Raw genomic sequence first — 23,297 nt, forward strand, 5'->3', positions numbered from 1 at the left:
TTATTTTATTTTTGCATGTATAATGTTTTTTATGTTGTAAAAATTATTCACGGGCAGATCAGAGGGGGAAGATTAGGTGAAGGAATCAATGGGAGCAACAAAGGAAGAAGAAGCGAGCAAGGAGAACCAAAAAAAGGAGCAGGTTCAGAAGGTGGCGCTGTATAAGCTGTTTACATTTGCCGATCATAGGGATGTCTTTCTGATGACTGTGGGATCATTAGCCGCCATGGCTACCGGCCTCGCTCAGCCGATCATGACTCTTATTTTTGGCGACATCATCAACGTTTTTGGCAAAACAACTCCAGACCGTATCGTAGAAGAAGTGTCAAAGGTGAATAAATGAACATGTGAAATAGTTCACATTTTAAGAAACTATTAAAAGACAAAATTTCAATAGGCAAAAAACTATAAAAAAAAATATTTATGTTAATGATGTTAATGTTTCAGGCAGCATTGAAGCTTGTGTATTTGGCTATGGGCTCAGGGATTTCTGGCTTTCTACGTAAGTTGAGAAGGCCCTCTTCTTTTCTCCTTATTTTGGTGTTTAATGTAATTTTTATAAAATTATAGTTGCCTATTTCCTTAAAGTTCTTAGAAGACATTGCACATAAACTGTAACATATCATGAAAGTGACAATTATCTTACTGCCCAATCAATGGTGCAACTCAACTGAGTATGTACCTGGTGATGAATTTGTTTCAGATTTTGTGTTTGTGTATTGCAGAGGTGTCGTGTTGGATGGTGACCGGCGAAAGGCAGGCTGCGAGGATTCGAGGTTTGTACTTGAAAACAATATTAAGACAAGACATCGCGTTCTTCGACACTGAAACAACCACTGGAGAAGTCATAGGGAGAATGTCTGGAGATACAGTCCTCATTCAAGAGGCCATGGGAGAAAAGGTATATTTTTATAAATCAGTATCATCAATGGTTCATGCTGGTAACCTAAATAAATCGTTCAAATTACTATTTGTAACAGGTGGCCAAGTTTATACAACTTACCACAACTTTTGTCGGCGGATATATAATTGCCTTTGTGAGAGGATGGCTTCTCTCGCTAGTTCTGCTTTCATGTCTTCCTGCTATTGTAATTGCTGGTGGAGCAATGGCGCTGATCATGGCAAAAATGGCTAGCCGTGGACAAATTGCCTACACAGAAGCTGGAAATGTAGTAGAGCAAACAGTTGGAGCCATTAGAACAGTAAGAATACACAATTAAGATCAATATTTTCAAACTTTAATCTATTATTAATTCCTCTTGGATTGTACTAGGTTGCATCCTTCACTGGGGAGAAACTAGCACTAGAAAGATATAAAAGCAAGATCGAAGTGGCGTACAAAGCCAGCATTCAACAAGGGCTGGCCTCAGGTGCAGGACTTGGAACACTTATGCTTATTGTGATTAGCACTTATGGACTAGCTATATGGTATGGATCCAAATTGATCATAGAAAAAGGATATGCTGGTGGAGATATCATCAACATTGTAATGGCAATCATGATGGGGGGAATGTAAGTCTATTATCTCACCTCCAATTCTTAATTCATCAATATTTGAGTCTTTACTAACTTTCAACAAATGGTGTTATCTTTTGCATTAGATCATTGGGTCAGACATCCCCGAGTATAAATGCATTTGCAGCAGGGCAAGCTGCTGCATATAAGATGTTCGATACAATCAAACGCACACCAAGCATCGATGTCTACGACATGAGTGGGATTACATTGGATAAGATCAATGGTGAAATCGAACTCAAAGATGTTTATTTTAGATACCCTGCCAGACCAGAAGTGCAGATCTTTTCAGGATTCTCACTGTATGTTCCGAGTGGAACAACAGCAGCTTTAGTTGGACAAAGTGGAAGTGGGAAGTCAACAGTCATCAGCCTTGTGGAGAGGTTCTATGATCCTGAAGCTGGTGAAGTGCTTATAGATGGTTTTAATTTAAAGAAGTTTCAACTCAAATGGATAAGGGAGCAGATTGGGCTTGTTAGTCAGGAACCTATTTTGTTTGCAACTACAATGAAGGAGAATATAGCTTATGGGAAGGAGAAGGCAACTGATAAGGAGATTAGAGACGCAATTGAGCTTGCTAATGCGGCAAAATTTATCGACACACTGCCCCAGGTAAACCCATCTTCTTAGGAGCATACAAAGTCTATCCAATCTTATCTTGAACTTGACTACAATTACATTCACCATTAATTTGACAGGGGCTTAACACAATGGTAGGTGAGCATGGAACTCAGCTATCTGGAGGACAAAAGCAAAGACTTGCAATTGCTAGGGCAATTTTAAAGAACCCAAAAATCCTTCTTCTTGATGAAGCAACAAGTGCCCTGGATAATGAATCCGAACGCATTGTCCAAGATGCACTGGATAGAGTTATGACAAATCGAACGACTGTGATTGTTGCACATCGATTGACAACTATCAGAAATGCTGACATGATAGCAGTGGTGCATCAGGGAAAGTTAATGGAAAAAGGTAGCAACACTGAAACTGCTTTCCAATTTCAGGATTTTAAAAACGTTCACCAGGTTAATAATTTCTAAAACTTGATTTCTAGGAACTCATGAGGAGTTGATAAAAGATCCAGAGGGGGGTTACTCGCAGCTAGTTCGTCTGCAAGAAGGAGTTAAAGAATCTGAAGATGGTAGAGTCAGTTCTGGAAATAAGACTGATACAAGTTCTGGTGTACTTGATAATTCCATGGCAAGGTCTGGAAGCTCTAGGAGGAGATCACTAAGGGTAGGTTCATCACGTAGCCGGCACTCCTTTGGTCACAAAAGTGTATACGAGACCAAAGAGGGAGGTGAGGAAAGTGAAAAAAGTCCAATGGATGGTGAGAAGAAACAGAATGTTTCCATCATGAGATTGGCCAGCATGAGCAAACCTGAGGCTCTACATTTATTGATTGGATCACTTGCTGCATCAATACATGGTGTAGTCTTACCTGTATTTGCACTCTTACTTTCATCATCCATTTCCATGTTCTTCAAGCCACCGGATCAGCTGCGCAAAGATTCTCAATTTTGGGCACTTCTGTTTGTTGGTTTGGGTGTCGTTATTTTTGTGGTTGCTCCTTTCCAGAATTACTTCTTTGGAATTGCTGGAGGTAGACTAATAAAACGTATTCGAACCTTGACGTTTGATAAAGTTGTGCACCAAGAAATCAGTTGGTTTGATGATCCTGCAAATTCAAGGTAAGATAAAATTAAAGTAAGCTTCACATGCTCCAAATTGATGCTTTCTCTAACTTCCAATTTTACTTTCACTTATCACTTTTCAGTGGTGCAATTGGCGCAAGGTTATCAACCGATGCTTCTACCATTCGAAGCATTGTTGGTGATGCCTTAGCGCTAATCGTCCAGAATATGGCAACAATCACAGCAGCGCTAGTCATAGCCTTCACAGCTAACTGGATTTTGGCTTTTATAATTTTAGCAGTATCACCATTTATGATAATTGAAGGAGCTCTTCAAGCAAAATTTATGAAGGGGTTTGGCGAAGACGCCAAGGTATTAACCTTTACATGGTATTCTGTTATCTTATCTGGGTGTATTCTTACCATGTTATGGACATATATTTGCAGCGAATGTATGAAGAAGCAAGTCAAGTGGCTAATGATGCAGTTGGCAGCATAAGAACTGTTGCCTCATACTGTGCAGAGAAGAAAATGATGGATTTGTATCAACAAAAATGCGAAGGCCCCAGGAAGCATGGAGTCCGCTTAGGATTCGTAAGTGGTGCAGGTTTCGGCTTTTCTTTCGCTGTGCTCTTTTGTACAAATGGATTCTGCTTCTACATTGGGTCATTGCTTGTACAAAATGGAAAAGCAACATTCGAAGAAGTTTTCAGGGTAGCTACTATTTCTATTTGTTTGTTTTCTTCTAGTGCCTTTTAGGAATCTGAATTAGGATGGTTGCGCAGGTTCTCTTTGCATTCTCAATGGCAGCCATAGCTGTCTCCAATTCCACTTCCATGGCTCCAGACACCAACAAAGCTAAGAATTCAGCAGCTTCAATATTTGAAATTATTGACAGAAAGCCTAAAATTGACTCAAGCAGTAATGAGGGCATGACACTGACTAGTGTTCAAGGTTATATTGAACTTGAACATGTGAGTTTCAAATATCCAACCAGACCTGATGTTCAAATTTTCCAAGACTTGAGCTTGAGCATCCCTTCTGGAAAGGTATTCAATTCTCAGCTCCACATAAATATATTGGTTGTTTTGTTTGCATATCATCAGTGATTCTCTAAGCTTTCGGTATTCTCTCTGCAGACTCTGGCTCTTGTCGGAGAGAGTGGTAGCGGAAAGTCAACTGTAATAAGCCTTATAGAGAGATTTTATGCTCCTGATTCTGGCCGAATATTTTTGGATAATGTAGAAATAGAAAAGTTCCAACTAAGTTGGTTGAGGCAACAGATGGGATTGGTCAGCCAAGAGCCAATACTATTCAATGAAACTATCCGCCAGAACATTGCCTACGGCAAACACGGAGAGGCTACAGAAGATGAGATCATTGCAGCAACAAAGGCATCAAATGCACACAACTTTATAGCTGCATTGCCACTAGGTTATGACACAAATGTAGGGGAAAGAGGAGTACAGCTATCTGGTGGGCAGAAACAAAGGATTGCCATAGCAAGAGCTATATTAAAGAATCCTAAAATTCTTTTGCTCGATGAGGCAACAAGTGCACTAGACGCAGAGTCAGAACGTGTAGTACAAGATGCATTAGAGAGTGTGATGGTTAACAGGACAACAGTAGTTGTTGCTCATCGCCTTACCACCATAAAAAATGCAGACATAATTGCTGTTGTTAAGAATGGTGTAATTGCAGAGAAAGGAAGACATGATACACTGATGAAAATACCTGATGGGGTTTACGCATCCTTGGTTGCGCTCCATATGGAAGCATCATGACCAGAAGAAAATTGTTTTACTGTAGAAGAAACTCAGCTTCCTTTGCAGACTTTGATTGATGGGGAAGGTTTGCACCTGCAGAGAGCATCAGAGAAAGTAACACTCACCTTAAACTTATAAGAGACTGAAGTGAGGTCTTCATGCAAACTGTACCAGAAACACAGAATGGTTTTACCAATTTTTTTTTTTTTTTTTAATTTGCAAGTGCTGAAACTGTAGGTGGCGATCACCTGTATGCACTCGCACAAAAATTATTTTGTACCTCTCCTCATTTATAAATAGAGATTTAAATAAGATGTAGATGGACATTGAAACCGGCGTACTCTGTTAAATTATACACAATCCATGCAGACATGCTTCTCTGTACAAATCTTTAGCATAGTATAAAATTTAGGGGTGTGCAAATCCGGATATCCGATCCGAATATGGCATTTCCTGATCCGATCCGAATTTGCGGATCAGACTATACCCTGATCCGAATTAGATCCGAATTATGTGGATATCCGGATTTACGGATATCCGATTATTCGAATCAGAAACCCAGATATCCGAATGTGATCCGAATTTACAAATTTCTTTTTAAAATCAAATAATTCTAGAAATAAAATTAAATTATAATTCCCTTACAATTACATGATAAAAGTATCTAAAAAAATTAACATGAAGCACAAAACATTTAACTTATGTTTTCCAAACACTGTCACAGCCTAAATAACTGCTATCTTCAATTCTCTCACAAATCCTACGCGCTCACACATGGTTCTTTTACCAGATGACCATTGTATCTTAATGACCAACTGCCTAAATTGCTAGCTTATCTTCATATCAGATGGCTTTGTCTCCCTTAACTACTCGTCATCATCCTCATGTACAAAACAAAACAAAAACAAAACAAACCATTTCAATAAACAACTTTTAAGATTAACAACAAAACCAATATACCGAAAATGAAAATATGCTCAATAAACCGATTAAAGCAACATGCATTGGATAGCTCCCTAATTGACTCCAATCATTACTAAAAAAAATATTTGACACAAAGTCTCTAATTAAGAAGGCCGTGCAAGACATGATCAGCAAAGCATGGCATAGAGTCTCTAACAATCAATTTGATTTCAATTTTTACATGCCCAATTCCCATTCAAAAGCTTAACCTAGACTCAGCGGAGTTTTATTTTCTGGTGTTATGGTTTACTTTACATTAAACTGAATAAATTAAAGAGTAAATGACATGTTCCCACCTTAGGTTTAACGAAACCAAAAATAATACCACTGGTTCTATTTATTCCAATCCACCCTTAAACTAACAGATAAATAAAAATTAGAGTGCATGACCTGCTATTACCAAACTACCCCTCCATCTTCTTCTTCTTCATCTTCCCCTTTTCTCTTCCGCGGCTTCTCTGTCACCCTCACCCTCACCTCAGCCAAACTCTTTCTCTCCTCCCAAAACCGAAATTCATAGCACCACCACCCACCACATCTGATTTTTTTTCTAGCTGTTTTGGCCTTTTTCGATGACTCAAGTAGTGATGGCAATGGGCCGGGCCGGGACGGGTACCCCTTGGCCCAGGCCCAAGCCGACCTCATGACACAGGCCCAAGCCCGGCGAGCCCGCTAGGGTATAATAGGCAAAGCCCAAGCCGGCGACGGGTTTTTTAAACCATAGGCCCGCCCAAGCCCGCCTTTTTAATAATGTTTATTTTTAATATTAATAAATTTCAATTTTTTTTATTTTTAATTTTAGAAATAGTTTTTAAATATTAATTGAAGCTATTCTGCAAATAATTTAAGCAATAATTGAGCAATTAAAACTCCATAATATGATTATACAACTTTTCAGCTGTGCATAATATGTTATGGTGAAATCCACTTTTATAAGTTGAACCAAACCCATGTAACTCATTTAAAGGCAATTTTAACATGTTAAACTTCAATATGGGATAAAATTGAGGTTAGGGTTTGGGAAATATATATATATAAGGATATATTGTAATTAAATATATAGTATAAGGGTAAATTGGTAAAATTAATACTAAAATTTTCGGGAAGGGCCGGGCCGGGCCGGGCCTAAAGATGTACCCATGCCCGGCCGTACCGAGGTCGGGCCTTAAATCAAGCCCAGGCCCAAGCCCAAGGCCGCCAACCTCGGGTAAAGCCCGCCCCTTTGGGCCGGATACCCGAAAATGTCGGGCCCATTGCCATCTCTAGACTCAAGAGACTGCCCCCCCCCCCCCGGGGCCGGCGGGGTTTTTGCCCAATCTAAGCTATTTCCGATGGAGTTGAAACCCTTTATCACCTCCATTGCTCCCGTAGCCCATACTTCAAAACCCCTCTGTTTCCCGACGACATGAACCTTCCAATCGCTGGCGTAGTAGCTTTAGGTTTTGCTTTCTGCGTGGCCGGTCGATTCCGATGGCCAAAATCTAATTGGACACCACCAATGCACCTAGCGGCTCCCACTTTACAAAAAAACCCCTATACCCAGCAACGGTTAGTCGTCGTTCTCTAGTCAAGAGGTTGTGTTCTTCGTCGCGTTTTTTGGTGAAATTGTGTTAATTTGGAGATTGTTTCGGAGAATTGATTGGAGATTGAGAGCTTTGGTTATGATTGGAGGTTGATAGTGTTTGTATTTGGAGGGATTGTGTGATTTTGTTTGGTTTTGGACAAATCAGGTGTGGACAAATCAGATTTGTGTTGGAATTTTGGGGTTGATTGGTTGATTTCGGAGTGTTTGTGTTTGTTGTTCGACGGTATTGGTGTGGTCATGTGGTGCAGGGTGGTGCAGTGGGATGCAACCCAATGATCTCGGTCGGGATCTAGCTAGCGGTGGTGGAGGGGAGAAGAGAGGAGGGGGAGAGAAATTGAGATTTTGAAGTTTGAATTTTAAATTATAGGAAAATACCATTTTACCCTTTAACTGTTAAAAAAATAGAAACGTGTTAGTTTAAGGGTGGAGATTTGGAATAAATAGAACCAGTGGTATTAATTTTGATTTCGTTAAACCTAGGGTGGGAACATGTCGTTTACTCTAAATTAAATGAAGAAATATAGAGAGCAATAATCATATACCCTTCAATTGTACTGCAACAGACTTATTGAAAGTTAAAGCCCTGAATAGAAAGTCCTACTAACAAAAAGAATAATTGCAATTAAAACTATGTCTGGTAATATTTATGGGCTCAAAGGATTTACAGACAGAATTTAGGGAAAATTGAGAAGCCCTTAAGCTACATAATGGGTTAGGGAACTACTCTCTTCTAATTTTAGTGCTTTTGAATGTGTAATCTATTGTGCACCATGAGAAAACAACAAAAATATTTATATGATCCTTTTGGGATGAAGTCTCCATCCTGTAATTAATCAGGAAGTGCATTTGAAGTTATACAAACATTAAAATACACAAAATCTAGTGTACCGAAATAATATGCTATATTCACAATTGTTTGAACTAATTGAAAACTATCTTGACCATAGAGAATTGAACATAAAGGAAATGGCATCCAAGGCTTTTAGAGGCAATTGCCAACAAATTAGCTCATTACCACACTGAAATACTCTAACTTACAATCTCACTTCAAATGGTGAAGGATATAGTTGAGTGTATCCTGACATGATTGGAACCCAAAGAGATGTATTACATATTATCACACCATTACTTAATTTAACTTGGCATAAAGTTAAACACTAAAGAGATTTTGTAATTTGTCCTATCTCAGCACTTCACCTTTCGGTGAAGCAAGCAAGCAATGATCTCAAACAAACCAAATTAAAAAAATTTCAGTTTCTCATAATATTCCTTTCCATTTTCTATCACCAACCATGCTTCTTCCACAATAAACAAAACATGAAAATTCTCCAGTGGATTAGATTAGGGGTCAAACTACAATACCAGATACTTTTTTCGGTGATAAAGATTAAATATAAAAAACAAAGTTTTATTGTAGTCAAATTTGTAGATTCAATATATTGTAGCCTCACGGATATATGACGTGAACAAAATTCAGCAACTCTAAATTCTAAAGAAATTAACTTACGATCGATTTGGGGCTTCAATCGTCAGAGAGACTAAGATCTGATAGAGTTGAGCGAGAGACATGGCCGTTGTGCGTGTTCGAGCGAAAGAGACCGAGAGAGTTGAGCGAGAGAGAGTGACTGATGGAGAGAGACAGAGAGTGTGAGGTTGTTACTCTGTGCCACTAGCGTGACTGCGTGTTCCAGCGAGGCAGTAGAGCGACGAGAGAGACTGAGAGTGAGAGAGACAGAGGTGTGTGAGGTCTTGTCTGTGCGTGTGCCGTGTTCCAGCAGAGAGAGACTGAGAGTGAGAGAGAGTGAGAGACAGGCTTCCAGGAGAGCCGAGAGAGACTGAGACGAGTGAGAGAGATAGAGTGGTAATTGATTTGAGTTAACTGTGTTACACTTAGGGTTATTGTTAGTTGTTACACTCAAAACGACGTAGTTTTGTAAAATCGGATCAGTCGGATATCCGGATTTTTAACATTCTCGATCCGGTATCGATCCGAATATTCGGATTTTTTAAAATACGATCGTATCGATCCGAATTTCGGATATCCGGTTTTTTCGGATCGGATATCTGATTTTTTGCACAGCCTAGTATAAATAGAAAAGTCTTTTACAACATAAAAAAGCATAACGGTTGAACATGAATATTGTCTTCAAAATTAAATAAAAGAATATGAACACCTGACCATGATAAGTAGTGTATCCTTGAAACAGAAGCATGAGAATGAAAATTTTGTAAGACAACAAATGGCGCAATCCCTAGAAAACGAGATTCATTTTAATTACATAATTTAAAAGACGAAGGTGTCATTCTCAAATCAGATCATCAGATGAACGCTTGAGTACAAACTAGTAAGCTTCAGTGGGAAGTCTCTGGCGCTTCTCCACATATGCTGATGGAAACCACCCTGCTACACCTTTACATTCTCCTTCTGACCATCCGGATGCACTCACCTGAGTACACATACAAAGAGTTAACAATTCTGAACAGGCAAGTTATAGGTGTGTCAAAATCCAAACTGAAAATCGACAGACTCCAAATCTTATTTCTTTTGCGACTAAATTAGCATCTAAACCAAGTTTGACATTCATTACATAGGTATTTATTCTTCTTAATGATTATGTCATGAAGACACAGAATGTAGAAAATAAAAAAGGACTTAGTCAAATAGAATAAAATAAGGTTCATAGACATGTATTTCTTGGTGCTGAACAAATCAGAAAAAATTAAACACACTTTCTTCCGTTATTAGAGAGAAAGTTTGATAAGTTTGATAACAACTAGACATCTTCAACTTGCCAGCTACAAGAAAGGAAAAACTTGTCAACTCCAGTAAAGAAACTTGCAACAAGATGAGAGGGAGACAGGAATCACGGTTTCACATAGATGATTAATGCAATACCAAGAAAACTGTAAAAGACAAACATAAAACAATAATAAATAAATACAACTTGCAGAATAATGTGAAAAATACAGGAAGCAATGTCTAAAGAGAGTTTCTCCCAGTCTTTAAAACACTATCGGACTGGAGATATTCGTCAAGTTATATATCTAATATCAATGGTACTATAACCCGCTAATGTATCCTTGCATGATTGTTTTGAAACATATCCTGTCTTGAAAAATGCAGGCAGATCTCAAGATCCTAGTTTTAAACCCAAAAAGGGTTGGTGGGAACCTACCATATGAGGTAAGTAAAGGGTTAAGCAACAAAAAACTTAAAAGAAAAAAGATAAATATTTCATTAGATCAAATTGCTTTTCAAAAGCACGTCTAGAAGTATATAAACTGGAAATGAGGAGGATCTTTTGATCAATTATTGATTCCAGACACTAGCTAGGTTGTAGAAAACGAGATTCATGCCTGGAAGGAGAGTGAACCCATTGAACAGTTTACAGATAACACAAACTTCCAATGGTGGATGAGTTGGAAGCTAGCCAACAAATGAATAGGGAAACAGCCTTGCAAATTTTTCAGAGTAGAAAAGTTATGAACAATTTATCAATTTATTATTTTTTTATTTTATTTTGTCAGTTCTGATCAATGTGAGATTTCTCATACCTTGGATCTACCAATAGATTAAATGGAATGCCACTAATATGAAATTGAGTTTTAACAAACCTTTCGTACAACAACATAATCCCCTACTGTCAGGCTCAGTTCCTTCTCAGATGCAGCAGTGAAAGGATGCATTGCCTGCAAAAAGGTGAAACAAAATATTTAAAAATTCATGCAATAAGAAGCATCATATATGTGATGCAGCTTGGACAACATCAAGGATGAATGCTATTGAGAGCTGAAAGTAGATATTTTTTTTTGCAGAATCCTATGATTTTGATTGCCTCTAATCAAAACAATTTGCTTATATCTTCTGAAAACACGAAAGCAACCTACCAACAACCCACCGAGCTTTTTCTCAAAATCTTAGACAAATCGTCTCCACATTCTGATCCTCAGAACCCTCAAGGTCTTGCATTCCCAGGTGACCACTCACTTTAACCATCTTCTCTTCCAAAATTTGTGGGATTTTAACACTTGCAAGTAACCGTAAAAATTCTCAGCTGTTGGTCATAACTATAATAGCTGAGCCCTGATCCTTTAGATGCCATTCAACATGGATATTACTAAGGGGATGTTTGGTTCAGGAAATGTTGGATTACTGGAAAGTTAGATTACCTTAAAGATTACAGGGAATCTTTAGGAAAATGTGTTTGGTTAATTGGTGGGTATGTTATATTAATATGTTTGGTTGGAAGGAATAAATTGATGGATATGTTATTTAAATTACTGAATTGTCTTCTAATTAAATATTATTATTATTATATTATTTTTTAATATTGATTATTATTTGGATTATTATAACCCCCCTGTATTTAAAAACTTAGCAAAAACAACCTCATAATAAAAGTTTGAAAAATCAACAAAGCACCCCCACCAACCCAGCCACTGTCGGCCGCCGGTAACCTAACGGCGCACAGAAGGCAGGAAATGGCCTCCGTGCGCCGTATGGCCATTTCCAGCCAAAGATCTGGCCGGAAATGGCCAGACGTGACAAATCTAGCCATTGATGGCCAGATCGATGACGGATCTGGCCTTTGACAGCCAGTTATCTGGCCAGAAATGGCCATATCGGCGCACGGCGGCCATTTTCGGCCTTTCGTGCACCGTTCCAGTGGCTGCAACGGTGGTTGCCGGCAGCAGGTGGCGGCAGGTGGATGAGGGTGGTGGCTTGGGTGGGCTGCAATTTGTTTTGAATTTAAGGGTAATTTTGTCCAAAAAGTTAATTAATTGGGGTGAAATAGTAAAAGTCATATTCATGTAAATAAATTTAAAAATAAGGGCATTATTGTCCTAAAATTTTATTAATAAGGGATAGAATTGTAACAAAAAAAGATAACCCCAGTAATCTTAGAATACCTAAGAAAATGGAGGTAATCAGATTACCTCTAATATTACCAATAGTGGTTACTATTGGTATTTGAAGATTATCGATATCTTATATTACTTGATAACTAAACATAGTAATCAAGTAATATAAGATGACTTAACCCCAGTAATCCCACATACCCCTAACCAAACGCCCCCTCAAGATATAATATTTAGGAATAAGACAGTCATACAGAACTTATTTCCTAAAAACTTGGAAGCATGCTCTTAAAAGTGCAAGAGAAGGCATAAGAAACTTACTTCTGCCAAGAAGTACACTGCTTTCTCTGAGGAGGTCTCTGATGGAATCACAGGAGGAGCAGACTCTTTGCGCTGTTTCTCTGACACCATCTGCAAAAGTAACAAGCCCCACACATAAGCTTATGTTGCTAAAATGGAATAAAAAAAAAAAAAAAAAAAAATTTATTGCAAGCCACGAAATCTCAAACTAACCTCAGCTTCAACATCTCCAAGAATAGCAGCGATTCTTAAATGGTAATTTTTTTCTCCTTCAACCTTCAAAACCAAAAGTTCAAACATGAATATCAACAAACCCAGAAATGACGACATGCTTTAATACTAAAACTTCTGATGGGCATGTGCCAAGATACCATTCCTACAAGCCTCTGAAAAGTCAGCCTTAGCTGCTGTGCTTCAACAGCAGAAAGGGCAGCCGCAGCTTCTTTACCCAGAACTGCCATGTTTGCTTTCAGTTCCTGCATCCTCAATTCAGCTGCATGCAGCTTTGCAACATTTTCAGGAATTGGAGCCTCCTTTACTCGTATTTGTCTTCTAGATATCTCTGATGCCTGTTTGCTTTTTGTATTCAACATGTGTATGAGTTTCCATAGCAAAGAATGAGTAGGAAGCATGAAATGAGGATTACAGATAATGACTATCAAAATAACATGAAATCAACATAGAGGATTCTCATCGTTTGATTACCTGTAACTCTGCTTCCTGTCTCATCCGTGCATAACGTTGAGCAAGATGACGAGCATCTTCCAGAGGAGTACTAATAGTCATTGCTCTCAAGGGATCCAAAAACTGAAAACATAGGAAAATATTCATCTCCTGGTCTTTATTTTTCAATGGATATAACAAAACTAGTTTCTAGAGAAACTTTAACAGGCATTCGTAATTAATCAACTGTATCCTAAGTATGATCGAAGTGAAGCAGTAAACTAACTGCGTGAAAATATAAACACCAAATCTGTATGCTACACTAAACATCACAATATTCTAAAAGTAGGCTTCAGCTATGGACAAACTTGGACAAGAAATACACATTTTTCTTTCATGCATTACATTACTAGCTCATACAACAAATTTATTTTCTTCAAGTGCATTGATTGTTGGACAGTATAAAGAAAGAGTTTTCAGTTCCCTGATTAGAAAAACTCAATGAAGCTATACTGATTGCCAACAGTAACACTTTTCAATGGTTTTCGAGAGCTTAAAATATCTGCCCCAAAAAATTCAGTCCTTTGTTTAGTCCATGTAGAGGTAGATTCCACCTTAACTGCTTTCAGAAAACTACTGGCATCTATGCCTAAACTAAACCACTTAGGTTAGAAGCCAGATTTAATTAATATGTGTAATGTTATGTCCAATACTGATTATTTAATTAGCCCATTTTGTACCTAATATTAAAAATATGAAATCACAAACTGACAGAAATGATCCAAAACATCAACTTTTATATTTTACCAACAGAATTACCACTGCACAAGCAGAAAGCATGGCTCCACTGGTAAAATATCAATTATTAGAATCAGAGGATGATAACTTATAAACAAAATGAGCGCCTAGGCATCATCTCAAGGAGATCCAAGACAATTTATTATCTCAGTCTTTGAACTGTAATTTTATAAAATTAACATATACTGGATAGAAGATTTCAAACAAATAACAAACAAATTTAAAAATTTAAACAAATATTAATAGAAGTTAACCTGTGAAGATAGTAGTCTATTAAAGTCTTCTTGCTCTTTTTCTACATGTTTGCGAGCATCACCATATATGGCTGCAGCCTTAGCAAGAATGTTTTCATTGATGTTCTGATTGTTCTCTGCTCCATATTTGCAGCAATCCTCAGACAACTTGGTTCCTAACCACCATAAAGTTCAAATATTACTTTTAGAAATTTTTTATCAGAAAAACTAGTGCTATCAAAGAAAATTGCATGGTCACAGCAACCCAATATTATATTTTCTTATGAAACACACTGCAATTGCAAAAAGTGCAAATTGATATTTCACCTGCTTCAATATGCCTATACCCTAAGGCAGTAAATGTTTCTCCAGCTTTAACAAGCTCCCTCTGGAATTCCTGAAAAGTGCATATATACATTAAGAAAACCAATCTAACAGATACAATTTTGTTCTGAAGAGAATAACAAATTGAAGCAATCCCAACATCTTACAACAACAAAAGAAGAAGTTCAGAGAAATAGTGAACTAACACAGATCCAGACATCAATTCAACATCATATCCATATCCAATCAGTAATCATTTTGTAAAGAAATCCAAAGAACGTGAACCCCAATCTTCAATCATATGAGAACATAATTATAAACAATAAAAGCATCTCTACCCTTGCTCTACGAGTGGACTTGTAAAGTTTCTCCAGCTGTTGATGTCTATGGAACTCAACCTCATCGATAACCATTACATCTGAGCTTTCATAACCAGTCCCACCAAATTGCTTTATTACAGCCTGGAATTGAAGCATATAAATAAATAAACCACAGATAACTTTCAACTTTTCTTTAATCAAAACATGCAACTAGAAAATAACATAAATTGCCAAGAATAGAAACCAACTACACATACTTTCTATTAAAAGTTATCGATTCAATGAAGCGTATTCATGTTGAACTTAAAGCAGAAGAAATATATTAAGAAATACTAAGTGCTTAAGTTTGATTCCTCATGATTTATCCCTTATTTTCCAAAATAAAGATTGCATCATCTCACATTTCCAGCTGAAATATGAGCACATTTTGTACTTATCTAACAACTGCCAAAACTGCAAAAACCGTGCATTGTTAAAAATCTTTCAATAAGTTCGCCTTTAACGATCTTTAACAAGTAATAACTAGCAAATATTTCACCACGATATTCAATAAATATTTCTTCAGTTATATTGAATTATTAATCGTGTGTCATAAGCTCACATGTTAACACCATAAATTACAAAATTTTAATGAAATTAATGTATTGCAAAATGTTTTCTAGTCATCTTTTATATAAAGTGCATTGATATAATCAATTTTTTTCGTTTTTCAGAGAGCTTAACGTGTGGCATTAAGAAGTGCGTCAACAAATCCAATATTTCTAAGATCCATAAAGTTTCTTCAACTGACATCACACTTCCAGTGGCAGTACAACATAAATTGAATCCACATCAAAAGTTCCATATTCTTTTCATTCATAATTGCATAAAGTTTTACAGACATTTAAACTCTAACGAAACTCGGAAAAAGGCATAATTAAATTGCAGGTATAATTCTCTTGTCCTACATTTTCTAAGCAACCAAACAGCGGACTGACAACAATCCAACACCAAAACGAGAGATTCAGAACATAAATGAGAAGATACGTCACCTGTTGTTGCTTGGCAACTTGCTCTTTGAGCTTGCTGGCTTGTCTCCTCAAAGCATCCATTTGATAAATTGCAAAAACGAATCAGATCTGACCGCCGAGTAAGAATAATGAAACTCCTTTGTATGTGTAAACTCCAACTGAAGATTCTCCACTTCTTGTAAGCTGGGGATTTGGATTTTGTCATAGCAAAAAATTTCCTGTTTCTTATTCGATTATGTTTCCAGTTTATTTTGCTCATATGGATTTAAGACCCATGAGCCTGTAGACCCATTTGAGAAATTGGATCCGAAATGGGCCTGCCCCATCTTTTGCCACCTGGCCCATCTTCATTTTTTTCTTTTTTCTTTTTTTTCTTTTTTTTATGTCCAAGGTGTCCGGTCAGCTTACGTCCACCTCAACTAATCTCTCATGACCCTGTAACTACGGATCAAGTAAGAGCTCTAATGATCACCCCTATTAGCAACTGAGAAAAGACTCAAACTCAGAATCTCTTGAATAATACGTCCAAGAGTCTCTATCGAATCACTCGACCACCTAGGGATTTATTTTTTTTTCTTTAAGTGTATTAATGTTATGAAAATAATTAAAAAATAACTAAATTTAAATTTTTCTTTACAATTATTTAATTATAAAAAATTTCGATGATTATTTAAGAATTCGTATAATATCTTATGTAATATATTACAAACATGACCCATAATTAATATATTATTTATGGGTTAATTAATCATCTTTGAGGCATTATAAATAAATTAATGCGGATTTTAGGGTATTTGTCAAAATGCATTACCAACCGTCAATCTAACTTTCAAACTTTGAAATGAAACCATTTGTGACTTTTGCTTTTTTCATGTAATTATGAAGATGCATGAATGTTGTCACATTTAAATCAGATCATTAAATGCTTTAATTATTGTATTATCTTAAGATTAAATATTTATGACTTTTGAGCATCTATATTACCCTTCATATTTTTGCTAATTCCAGATGCATCTATAAGAACAAATTAATTCTATATCGTACAATAATGGTTATATTAACACGTCTTTATAATGTTATTAAAGTTTGAAATAGTAAATAAGGATTATTATCTTATAATTTAAGTAAATAACTTTTAATAATAAATTGTTAAGGTCTTTAAATGGTGGGGTAATATTTATCTTTTAACATTTTATTAATATTTTGAATTTGTCCCTTTAACATGAAGAGGACCCAACAATAATTAGATAAAAACATAGATAACACATTTAAAAGGATAAATATTGTAAATTTTAGGGGTCGGTGGGTCCGGATACCCGCCAAAATCCCATGGAATCGGAACCTGAAATACAAGTTCCAATTTTGGGTATCCAACTCTCAAAAATTTGTCTCTCCATCTTCACAACTGTTGTTCTTAGGTTGATTTGATCTAATTCCAGCGTCATTGGACCACCCTGACATCACCATCAACATCTCATTCTCTTCCTCACCAAAACCCCTTGCTTCTCCACTCGAGTGCACTAGTTAATCGCTAACCACCATCCCTGTTGGGTTCGTGTGATTGTTCGGTTTTCTGGATAGATGCCAATCGATTTCGATGTCAACAATAAACTTTGTCACAACGATCAACATCCTCATTACCTACTCTACAAAATCGCTCCCACCATCATCATCCCCAGCTCGCTGATCACTTTCTATCACCTGTAGGGTTTGTGTGACTGTTTAGTTTTTTGGCCAGATGCTGATCGATTTTGACGTTGACAATCATCTTTGTCACCAACATCAGCATCCTCAGCTTGTCGATCGACATTCGTCTCTTGTTGGGTTTTCCGATTGTTCGTTTTTACAACATTGTTTCCACCACACACCATCGGTTTTCTAATCTCAGTTGCTTAGTGTTGGATGTTTGTATGTGTTGGTTGTATTATGGTCGTCACCCGATCCCCTTGCCGGTTCTCAAATCAGTTCCACCCCGAGTACCCGAAACCCGGTTCTGGTTCAGTTCCCGATTCTTGAAGTGGTGGAACCAAAATTGCACAATGCCAGTTCCACCAAATTTGGAATCAGAACCAAAACCCAAGTACCCGCTGATGCCGGTTCTACGCGAATTTCTTGCACACCCCTAGTAAATTTACACTAGGCCTATATATGTATAAAAAAAAAAAAAAAAATCCAAATTTTCGTAAAATCATTCCCAACGGAAAAATACTTTATTCAAAATAAAATAATAAAAGTGTATATTACTTTCAATTAACGTCATTATATTTTATTAAACAGTATTTTGTGATTAATTATACTTGAATATATGCAAGCTTTATCAAAGACATAATCTTAAGTATTTAAGTTCTTATATTGACACATAATTATGAAATGCTAAAAACTCTCTGTTTTTTTCGTTTCTCATCCTCTATTTATGTGAAAAAAAAAATACAGAAAATGAAAATGTATCTATAATTTGTCATCTTTTTATCATATTTAAACACGTTAGAATGAAATTGAGAGATAAATAAAAATATTGTTACTGCAATATTCGTCTCAAAAATAAATTTATCAATCTTGTTTTAATAGAAATGGCCCTTCCCAAAAACAACAGTCCCAACAAAATAGATTTGTTTAACTCAAATCAATCGGTAAGCATTTTGTCATTCTTAATCCTTTTTTAACGTTTTTTTATTAGAATGATATTTAAAGAATGGTAAACACAAATTTTACTATTCTTTAAAAATAAAATGATTATAACACAAATTATTGATCAATGGATTTAATTCAATCAAATGAACTTAAAAGAAAAGTTAGAATTATTTATTTTTAAATGTCAACTTTTAAGTTATTAAATTACTCTAAAATTTGTGTTATAATCATTTTACTTTTAAAAAATAGTAAAATAATTAAACACATTATTGGATACCTTTACAGGTAATGTTACTAATGTAAAAACTGACTTCAAACCCATGACTTTTTTAATATTCAAACTAAATTTACATTTTTGCCCTTTAGAATTACACCTGCCCAAAATCCAAAATCTCTCAACCATGAATTAAAAAGGGTTATTATAAGGTTTCAGTTTTTTTCCTCACCCCAAAGGTATGAATAATTACCCTGATCTCCCTCCCCATTTGGAGAATTATCCGATACCTCCCCTCATTGGCCTTAATTGATAAATTTCTCCCATTTGGTTTATTTCACTTCCTATGAGATTGATTAATATCACACCCATCCATTTTGTTCCAAAAGTTTAAAAAACATCCCTACCCTTAGAGATATGTTAGGGTTCCATTCTAAAGGATCGAATTGTTTTTGCTCAATCTGGACGCCCAACCAAAAGACCAATCGCTTAACAGGATGGGGTAAAATGTAAGTTTTCAAATATTAGTAAATATCATTTTACCCCCTAAAACTTTAGAATATAACAATTTCTTCATCCAAATGGTCTTTTTCCTCTTTAAATGCATTGGAAAATTCTTTGCCATCTAGATACACACTTAAGCGTAAGTTACTAATATTAATGTTTAGGAATATATAAGTTTGTTATCATCAAAATAAGAGTGTGGTGACTCCTTGAGTCAATACATTCAATTTTAAAATTGAAAGTCTATTTTATTCATTCCCATCACTTACCAACTCAAAAAATATTTTTTATTCCTCGTACCATATTGTTTCTATAAAACATTAAAATAGTAGAGTTTCGACATAAGTTATTATTATTTATTGTTTTAATTATTTTTTAAGGAAAAGGCTTAATTTTACCAAACAATATTTTTTTAATTTAATTGGTGTTTTTTTTTTTAACTAAATGTTCGTTTAAATGTGTTATATAAATGCGTAACCTTCCCTGGGATGATATAATTATATGTATAAGGTTATTTTGTGGATTTGGATATTTATTGAGTAAAAGATTTAAGAAATTTGTTAAGTTATTAAGTCAGGAAAGGGTAAAATAGACTTATAGGGGGTAAATAAAACAAAGGTGTTTTTAATACTTGATAGACTTATAATTTTTTATTTTTTATTATTCTTGCATTTAGTTTATTTGGCATGTTTAATATCTTATGGTGTCTATTTGCAATGATTTTTATGTATAAGGCATTTGTGGTTAAGAGTTAGTAAATATACTTAAAATCAGAAGTTTCCAACCTTTTTACTTTTGGATGTTTTGGGTTGTTTGCAGATTTTTTATGGACTTAGACTTACAGTTTGGTTTGTGGACCACCTATGAAGTTAAAGTAGACATCTACAGTTTTCCAAGTTTGGGTGGCACGTCCAAAAACGACTCATTTGAGTCTCCAATTGTTGGTGTAAAGTCAGAGCTGAAAACTAAAATCGAATCTTAGTTGGAGTAGAATTTCTATCTGACCACTGGAGCTTTAAAAGGGCATAACTAGAGTTTTCGGAACTCAAATGAGATGATTCAAAAGCGCAAATTGAATTAAACATCCTGAACTACAATTATTATAAGGGGGTTGAAGTCCAGCAAACTTGTTGTCCTATCTAAAACTGGCTTGGAAGTTACGGCTTTAGCCCAGAAGCTTTAATCCTTAGCCGATTTGGATTATTTTTGTATGGCTCATATAAAGACTTGGTCCAACTTCAAGAGGGAGTTCAATATAAGTCTGGAGGGCTGGAAATTTGTGTGTATGAGCTGGAATTTCACTTGCATAAATTAAGGGCGGGTTTGAAGAGAGAGAAAGAAGTGTTTTCCTAAAAGAGTTTGGTTATTTGCCTTAATTTTAGGAGTTGGCTTTTAAAAGGAAGTCTTGATACATTTCTTTGGGATATAAAATAGAATTTTTTAGGCTGCTGGGGTTTTGGGAGATTGGAGACAGCACGCAATTTTTTTTTCCTTTTCTTTGTGCCTTCCATCTCATCATGTTGGGCTAAATTCTTTAGTTCGATTCAAGGAAACACCAATCTGGTTAGCATAATTGTAAGCTTTGTTCTTAATCTTAGTTATTCTTCTATTCGTATATTTGTGTTTCTTTGTTTTATTCATTATGGTTGCATGATTTAATTGATTAAAAAGGCCTGTTAATTGATTGATTGTGCGATTGATTGCTAAACTGAATTTGTAATCCGTAATTGTTATAATATTTAGTTAGAGTACTAGTTAAGCAAAACAATTGTGATCCATGCTTTTGTTGATTGTTTAAAAGAAACATGGAATGAATTAAATAATCTGGCACTTGTTTGATTGTTATTCATCTTTAACTACTTCCTAATTCGTAATGCTATCAGTAAATTCATAAGGATTACGTAATACCAAGTGGTTTACTGATAAGAATTAATTTGTGTGCTGGGCTTAGATTAATGAACTTAGGGAAGATAAAGATTGTCTGACTTCTTGATAATCTTTGGTTAAATATTTAATTAAAGAACAATATATATTAGAACTCAGTGATCAGTTTGCAACCGTGGGTAATTTCCTTGAGTCGAAATCATTTTTTTATTAAATCTTCTTTACTTAATTCATGTTAGTAGTAATTACTCTTGTGTCAATTAATTTTTGAAATAAAATTTCCCCCCTCTTTTATTTCATTAATCCATTATGATATTAAGTTAGGTAATATGATTAGCTAGTCTCTGTGGATCGACCTGTATTTACTATGATTACAAGTTGTGAGTAGAGTAATTTAATTTTTATTTGCGCTTGGCACGCATCAATACTTTTAAAACAAAATGGATGAGCGTTATATTAATTGATCTTATAGGGGGGAAATGAAATAGACTAGACAAAAGAATTCTATCAATTAAGGCCAATAATTTTCATACTTTGGGATGTGAGTGATAACAACTGAAACCTCAAGCCAATAATCCATAAAAAAAATTCCCTATTTATTTCTTAATACCTCAATCCTAGGGGTAAGCATGGGTAAAGTGTAAAACCAAAACCAAAACCGGAATTGACCCCATTAGGGTCAGATTCCGGTTCTGGAAAATTGGAACTGGGAATTCTCGAGTCTGGTTCCGATTCCTATAGTTTTGGAATCAGGAACCGAAACCGGAACAGAGGTCCGGGTACTCGAATAGATCTGGATTGAATTGTAATTTTTATAAACTATTAGGGGTGATTTATCATTTTTTAAAAGTAGGGGTAATTGAAATTAACCTGGATACTTAGAAACAGAACCTATGTTTCATGTTCTAGTTTCAGGTTTCTAAGAACAAGAACCAGTCGATTTCGATTCCAAATCATAGGAACTGATCAGTTTCGATTCTGATTCCTTAAAAAAAATACAGGGTACCCGAAACCAACCACCCTACTCAATCCCCATAAATATAGCAGGCAGATATTAGGTGTAGTTATTAATTACTACAAATTCATTAATGTCTATTTCCGCCCCCATATCTTTGCTGCAACCAATCAATGAATCATGGACTTATATTTCTATAAAATAAATAATAATAATCACACAAATTACCAGAGTTACAATATTTTATAAATTATTATTCAAATCCAATATTATTATTATTATTAGCTTAATTTAAAAATAATATTAATAACGGTTTAATGTTTCTGAAATAATTTTAATTTGATTTATAAAATAATAAATAAGTACTTTTGTCACTCAATCACTTTAAGACTTAAATTTCAAAATGAGATCCCTCCAACCAATCAGATGGGCCAGAACCAGATCCCCATCGAAACTTTTAAAATTTTTTTTTTTTTTAATCTGAATTAAAATAATAATTAAGAATGCCGACACACGTGACGGCGTTGTAAATTCAATTAATGATAATAATAATCATATAACAAGAAATCAATCATCTAGAGAAACAACAACAAACATTAATTAACCTCCCTGATTTCAACCACTCACACTTTCCCTCTTAACCCGCATCATTTTTGGCCATATTTGCCCCACCCATCCTCATTCTCATTTCTCAATTTTTGTTTCCTTTTAATTTCTTAATTTATATAAAATATAATATATTTGGTAATAAAATCATGAAAATTTGATATCAATTAATTCCTTATTCTTATAATTTTTTGGTAAGTTACCTTCTTGTTAAACAATTTCTATTAAATGAAATAAATACATAAACTATATCAGAAATATTCAAATTAAATGAATTTTCATAAAATTTCTTAAAATTTAAATCCAAATGTATAGTATAAAAAGTTAAGTTCTTAAATGGTCGAGTAGTTTGATAAGTCTTGAGTTCGAACCCTCTTATTACAAGGTAACCATTAGAACTCTTATCTTAATTCTAAAACCTCGACTTAAAAGATTAGTTGAATACACCGTAAATAAACTCGATTAATCCCGGTCACAAAAAAGAAAAGTAAATAGAATAAAAAATTGAAATAACGGCAAAAAAGATGAAAATT

General features: G+C 35.3%; 2 protein-coding genes across 2 annotated transcripts; one reads left to right on the forward strand and one right to left on the reverse strand.

The window, feature by feature from the left end:
• Positions 1-289: 289 nt before the first annotated feature.
• Positions 290-5,186, forward strand: LOC116144771 (ABC transporter B family member 9-like). Its single transcript, XM_031430202.1, has 12 exons — positions 290-331; positions 448-502; positions 726-901; positions 1,274-1,512; positions 1,602-2,127; positions 2,214-2,487; positions 2,570-2,720; positions 2,793-3,206; positions 3,293-3,521; positions 3,596-3,862; positions 3,934-4,197; positions 4,288-5,186. The coding sequence occupies exons 2-12, from the start codon at positions 475-477 to the stop codon at positions 4,930-4,932; spliced, it is 3,213 nt and encodes a 1,070-aa protein (XP_031286062.1). The 5' UTR covers positions 290-331; positions 448-474; the 3' UTR covers positions 4,933-5,186.
• A 4,392-nt stretch (positions 5,187-9,578) lies between these two features.
• LOC116144772 (SH3 domain-containing protein 3) lies at positions 9,579-16,166 on the reverse strand. The gene is made up of 10 exons (XM_031430203.1): positions 15,992-16,166; positions 14,979-15,101; positions 14,644-14,713; positions 14,338-14,492; positions 13,328-13,429; positions 12,994-13,191; positions 12,836-12,898; positions 12,644-12,733; positions 11,078-11,152; positions 9,579-9,909 (listed from the first exon to the last, which is right to left on the reverse strand). The coding sequence occupies exons 1-10, from the start codon at positions 16,049-16,051 to the stop codon at positions 9,805-9,807; spliced, it is 1,041 nt and encodes a 346-aa protein (XP_031286063.1). The 5' UTR covers positions 16,052-16,166; the 3' UTR covers positions 9,579-9,804.
• Positions 16,167-23,297: the final 7,131 nt, after the last annotated feature.

The sequence above is a fragment of the Pistacia vera genome, unplaced genomic scaffold (genome assembly GCF_008641045.1).
Source record: "Pistacia vera cultivar Batoury unplaced genomic scaffold, PisVer_v2 Contig455, whole genome shotgun sequence".
In the NCBI taxonomy this organism is placed as follows: Eukaryota; Viridiplantae; Streptophyta; class Magnoliopsida; order Sapindales; family Anacardiaceae; genus Pistacia; species Pistacia vera.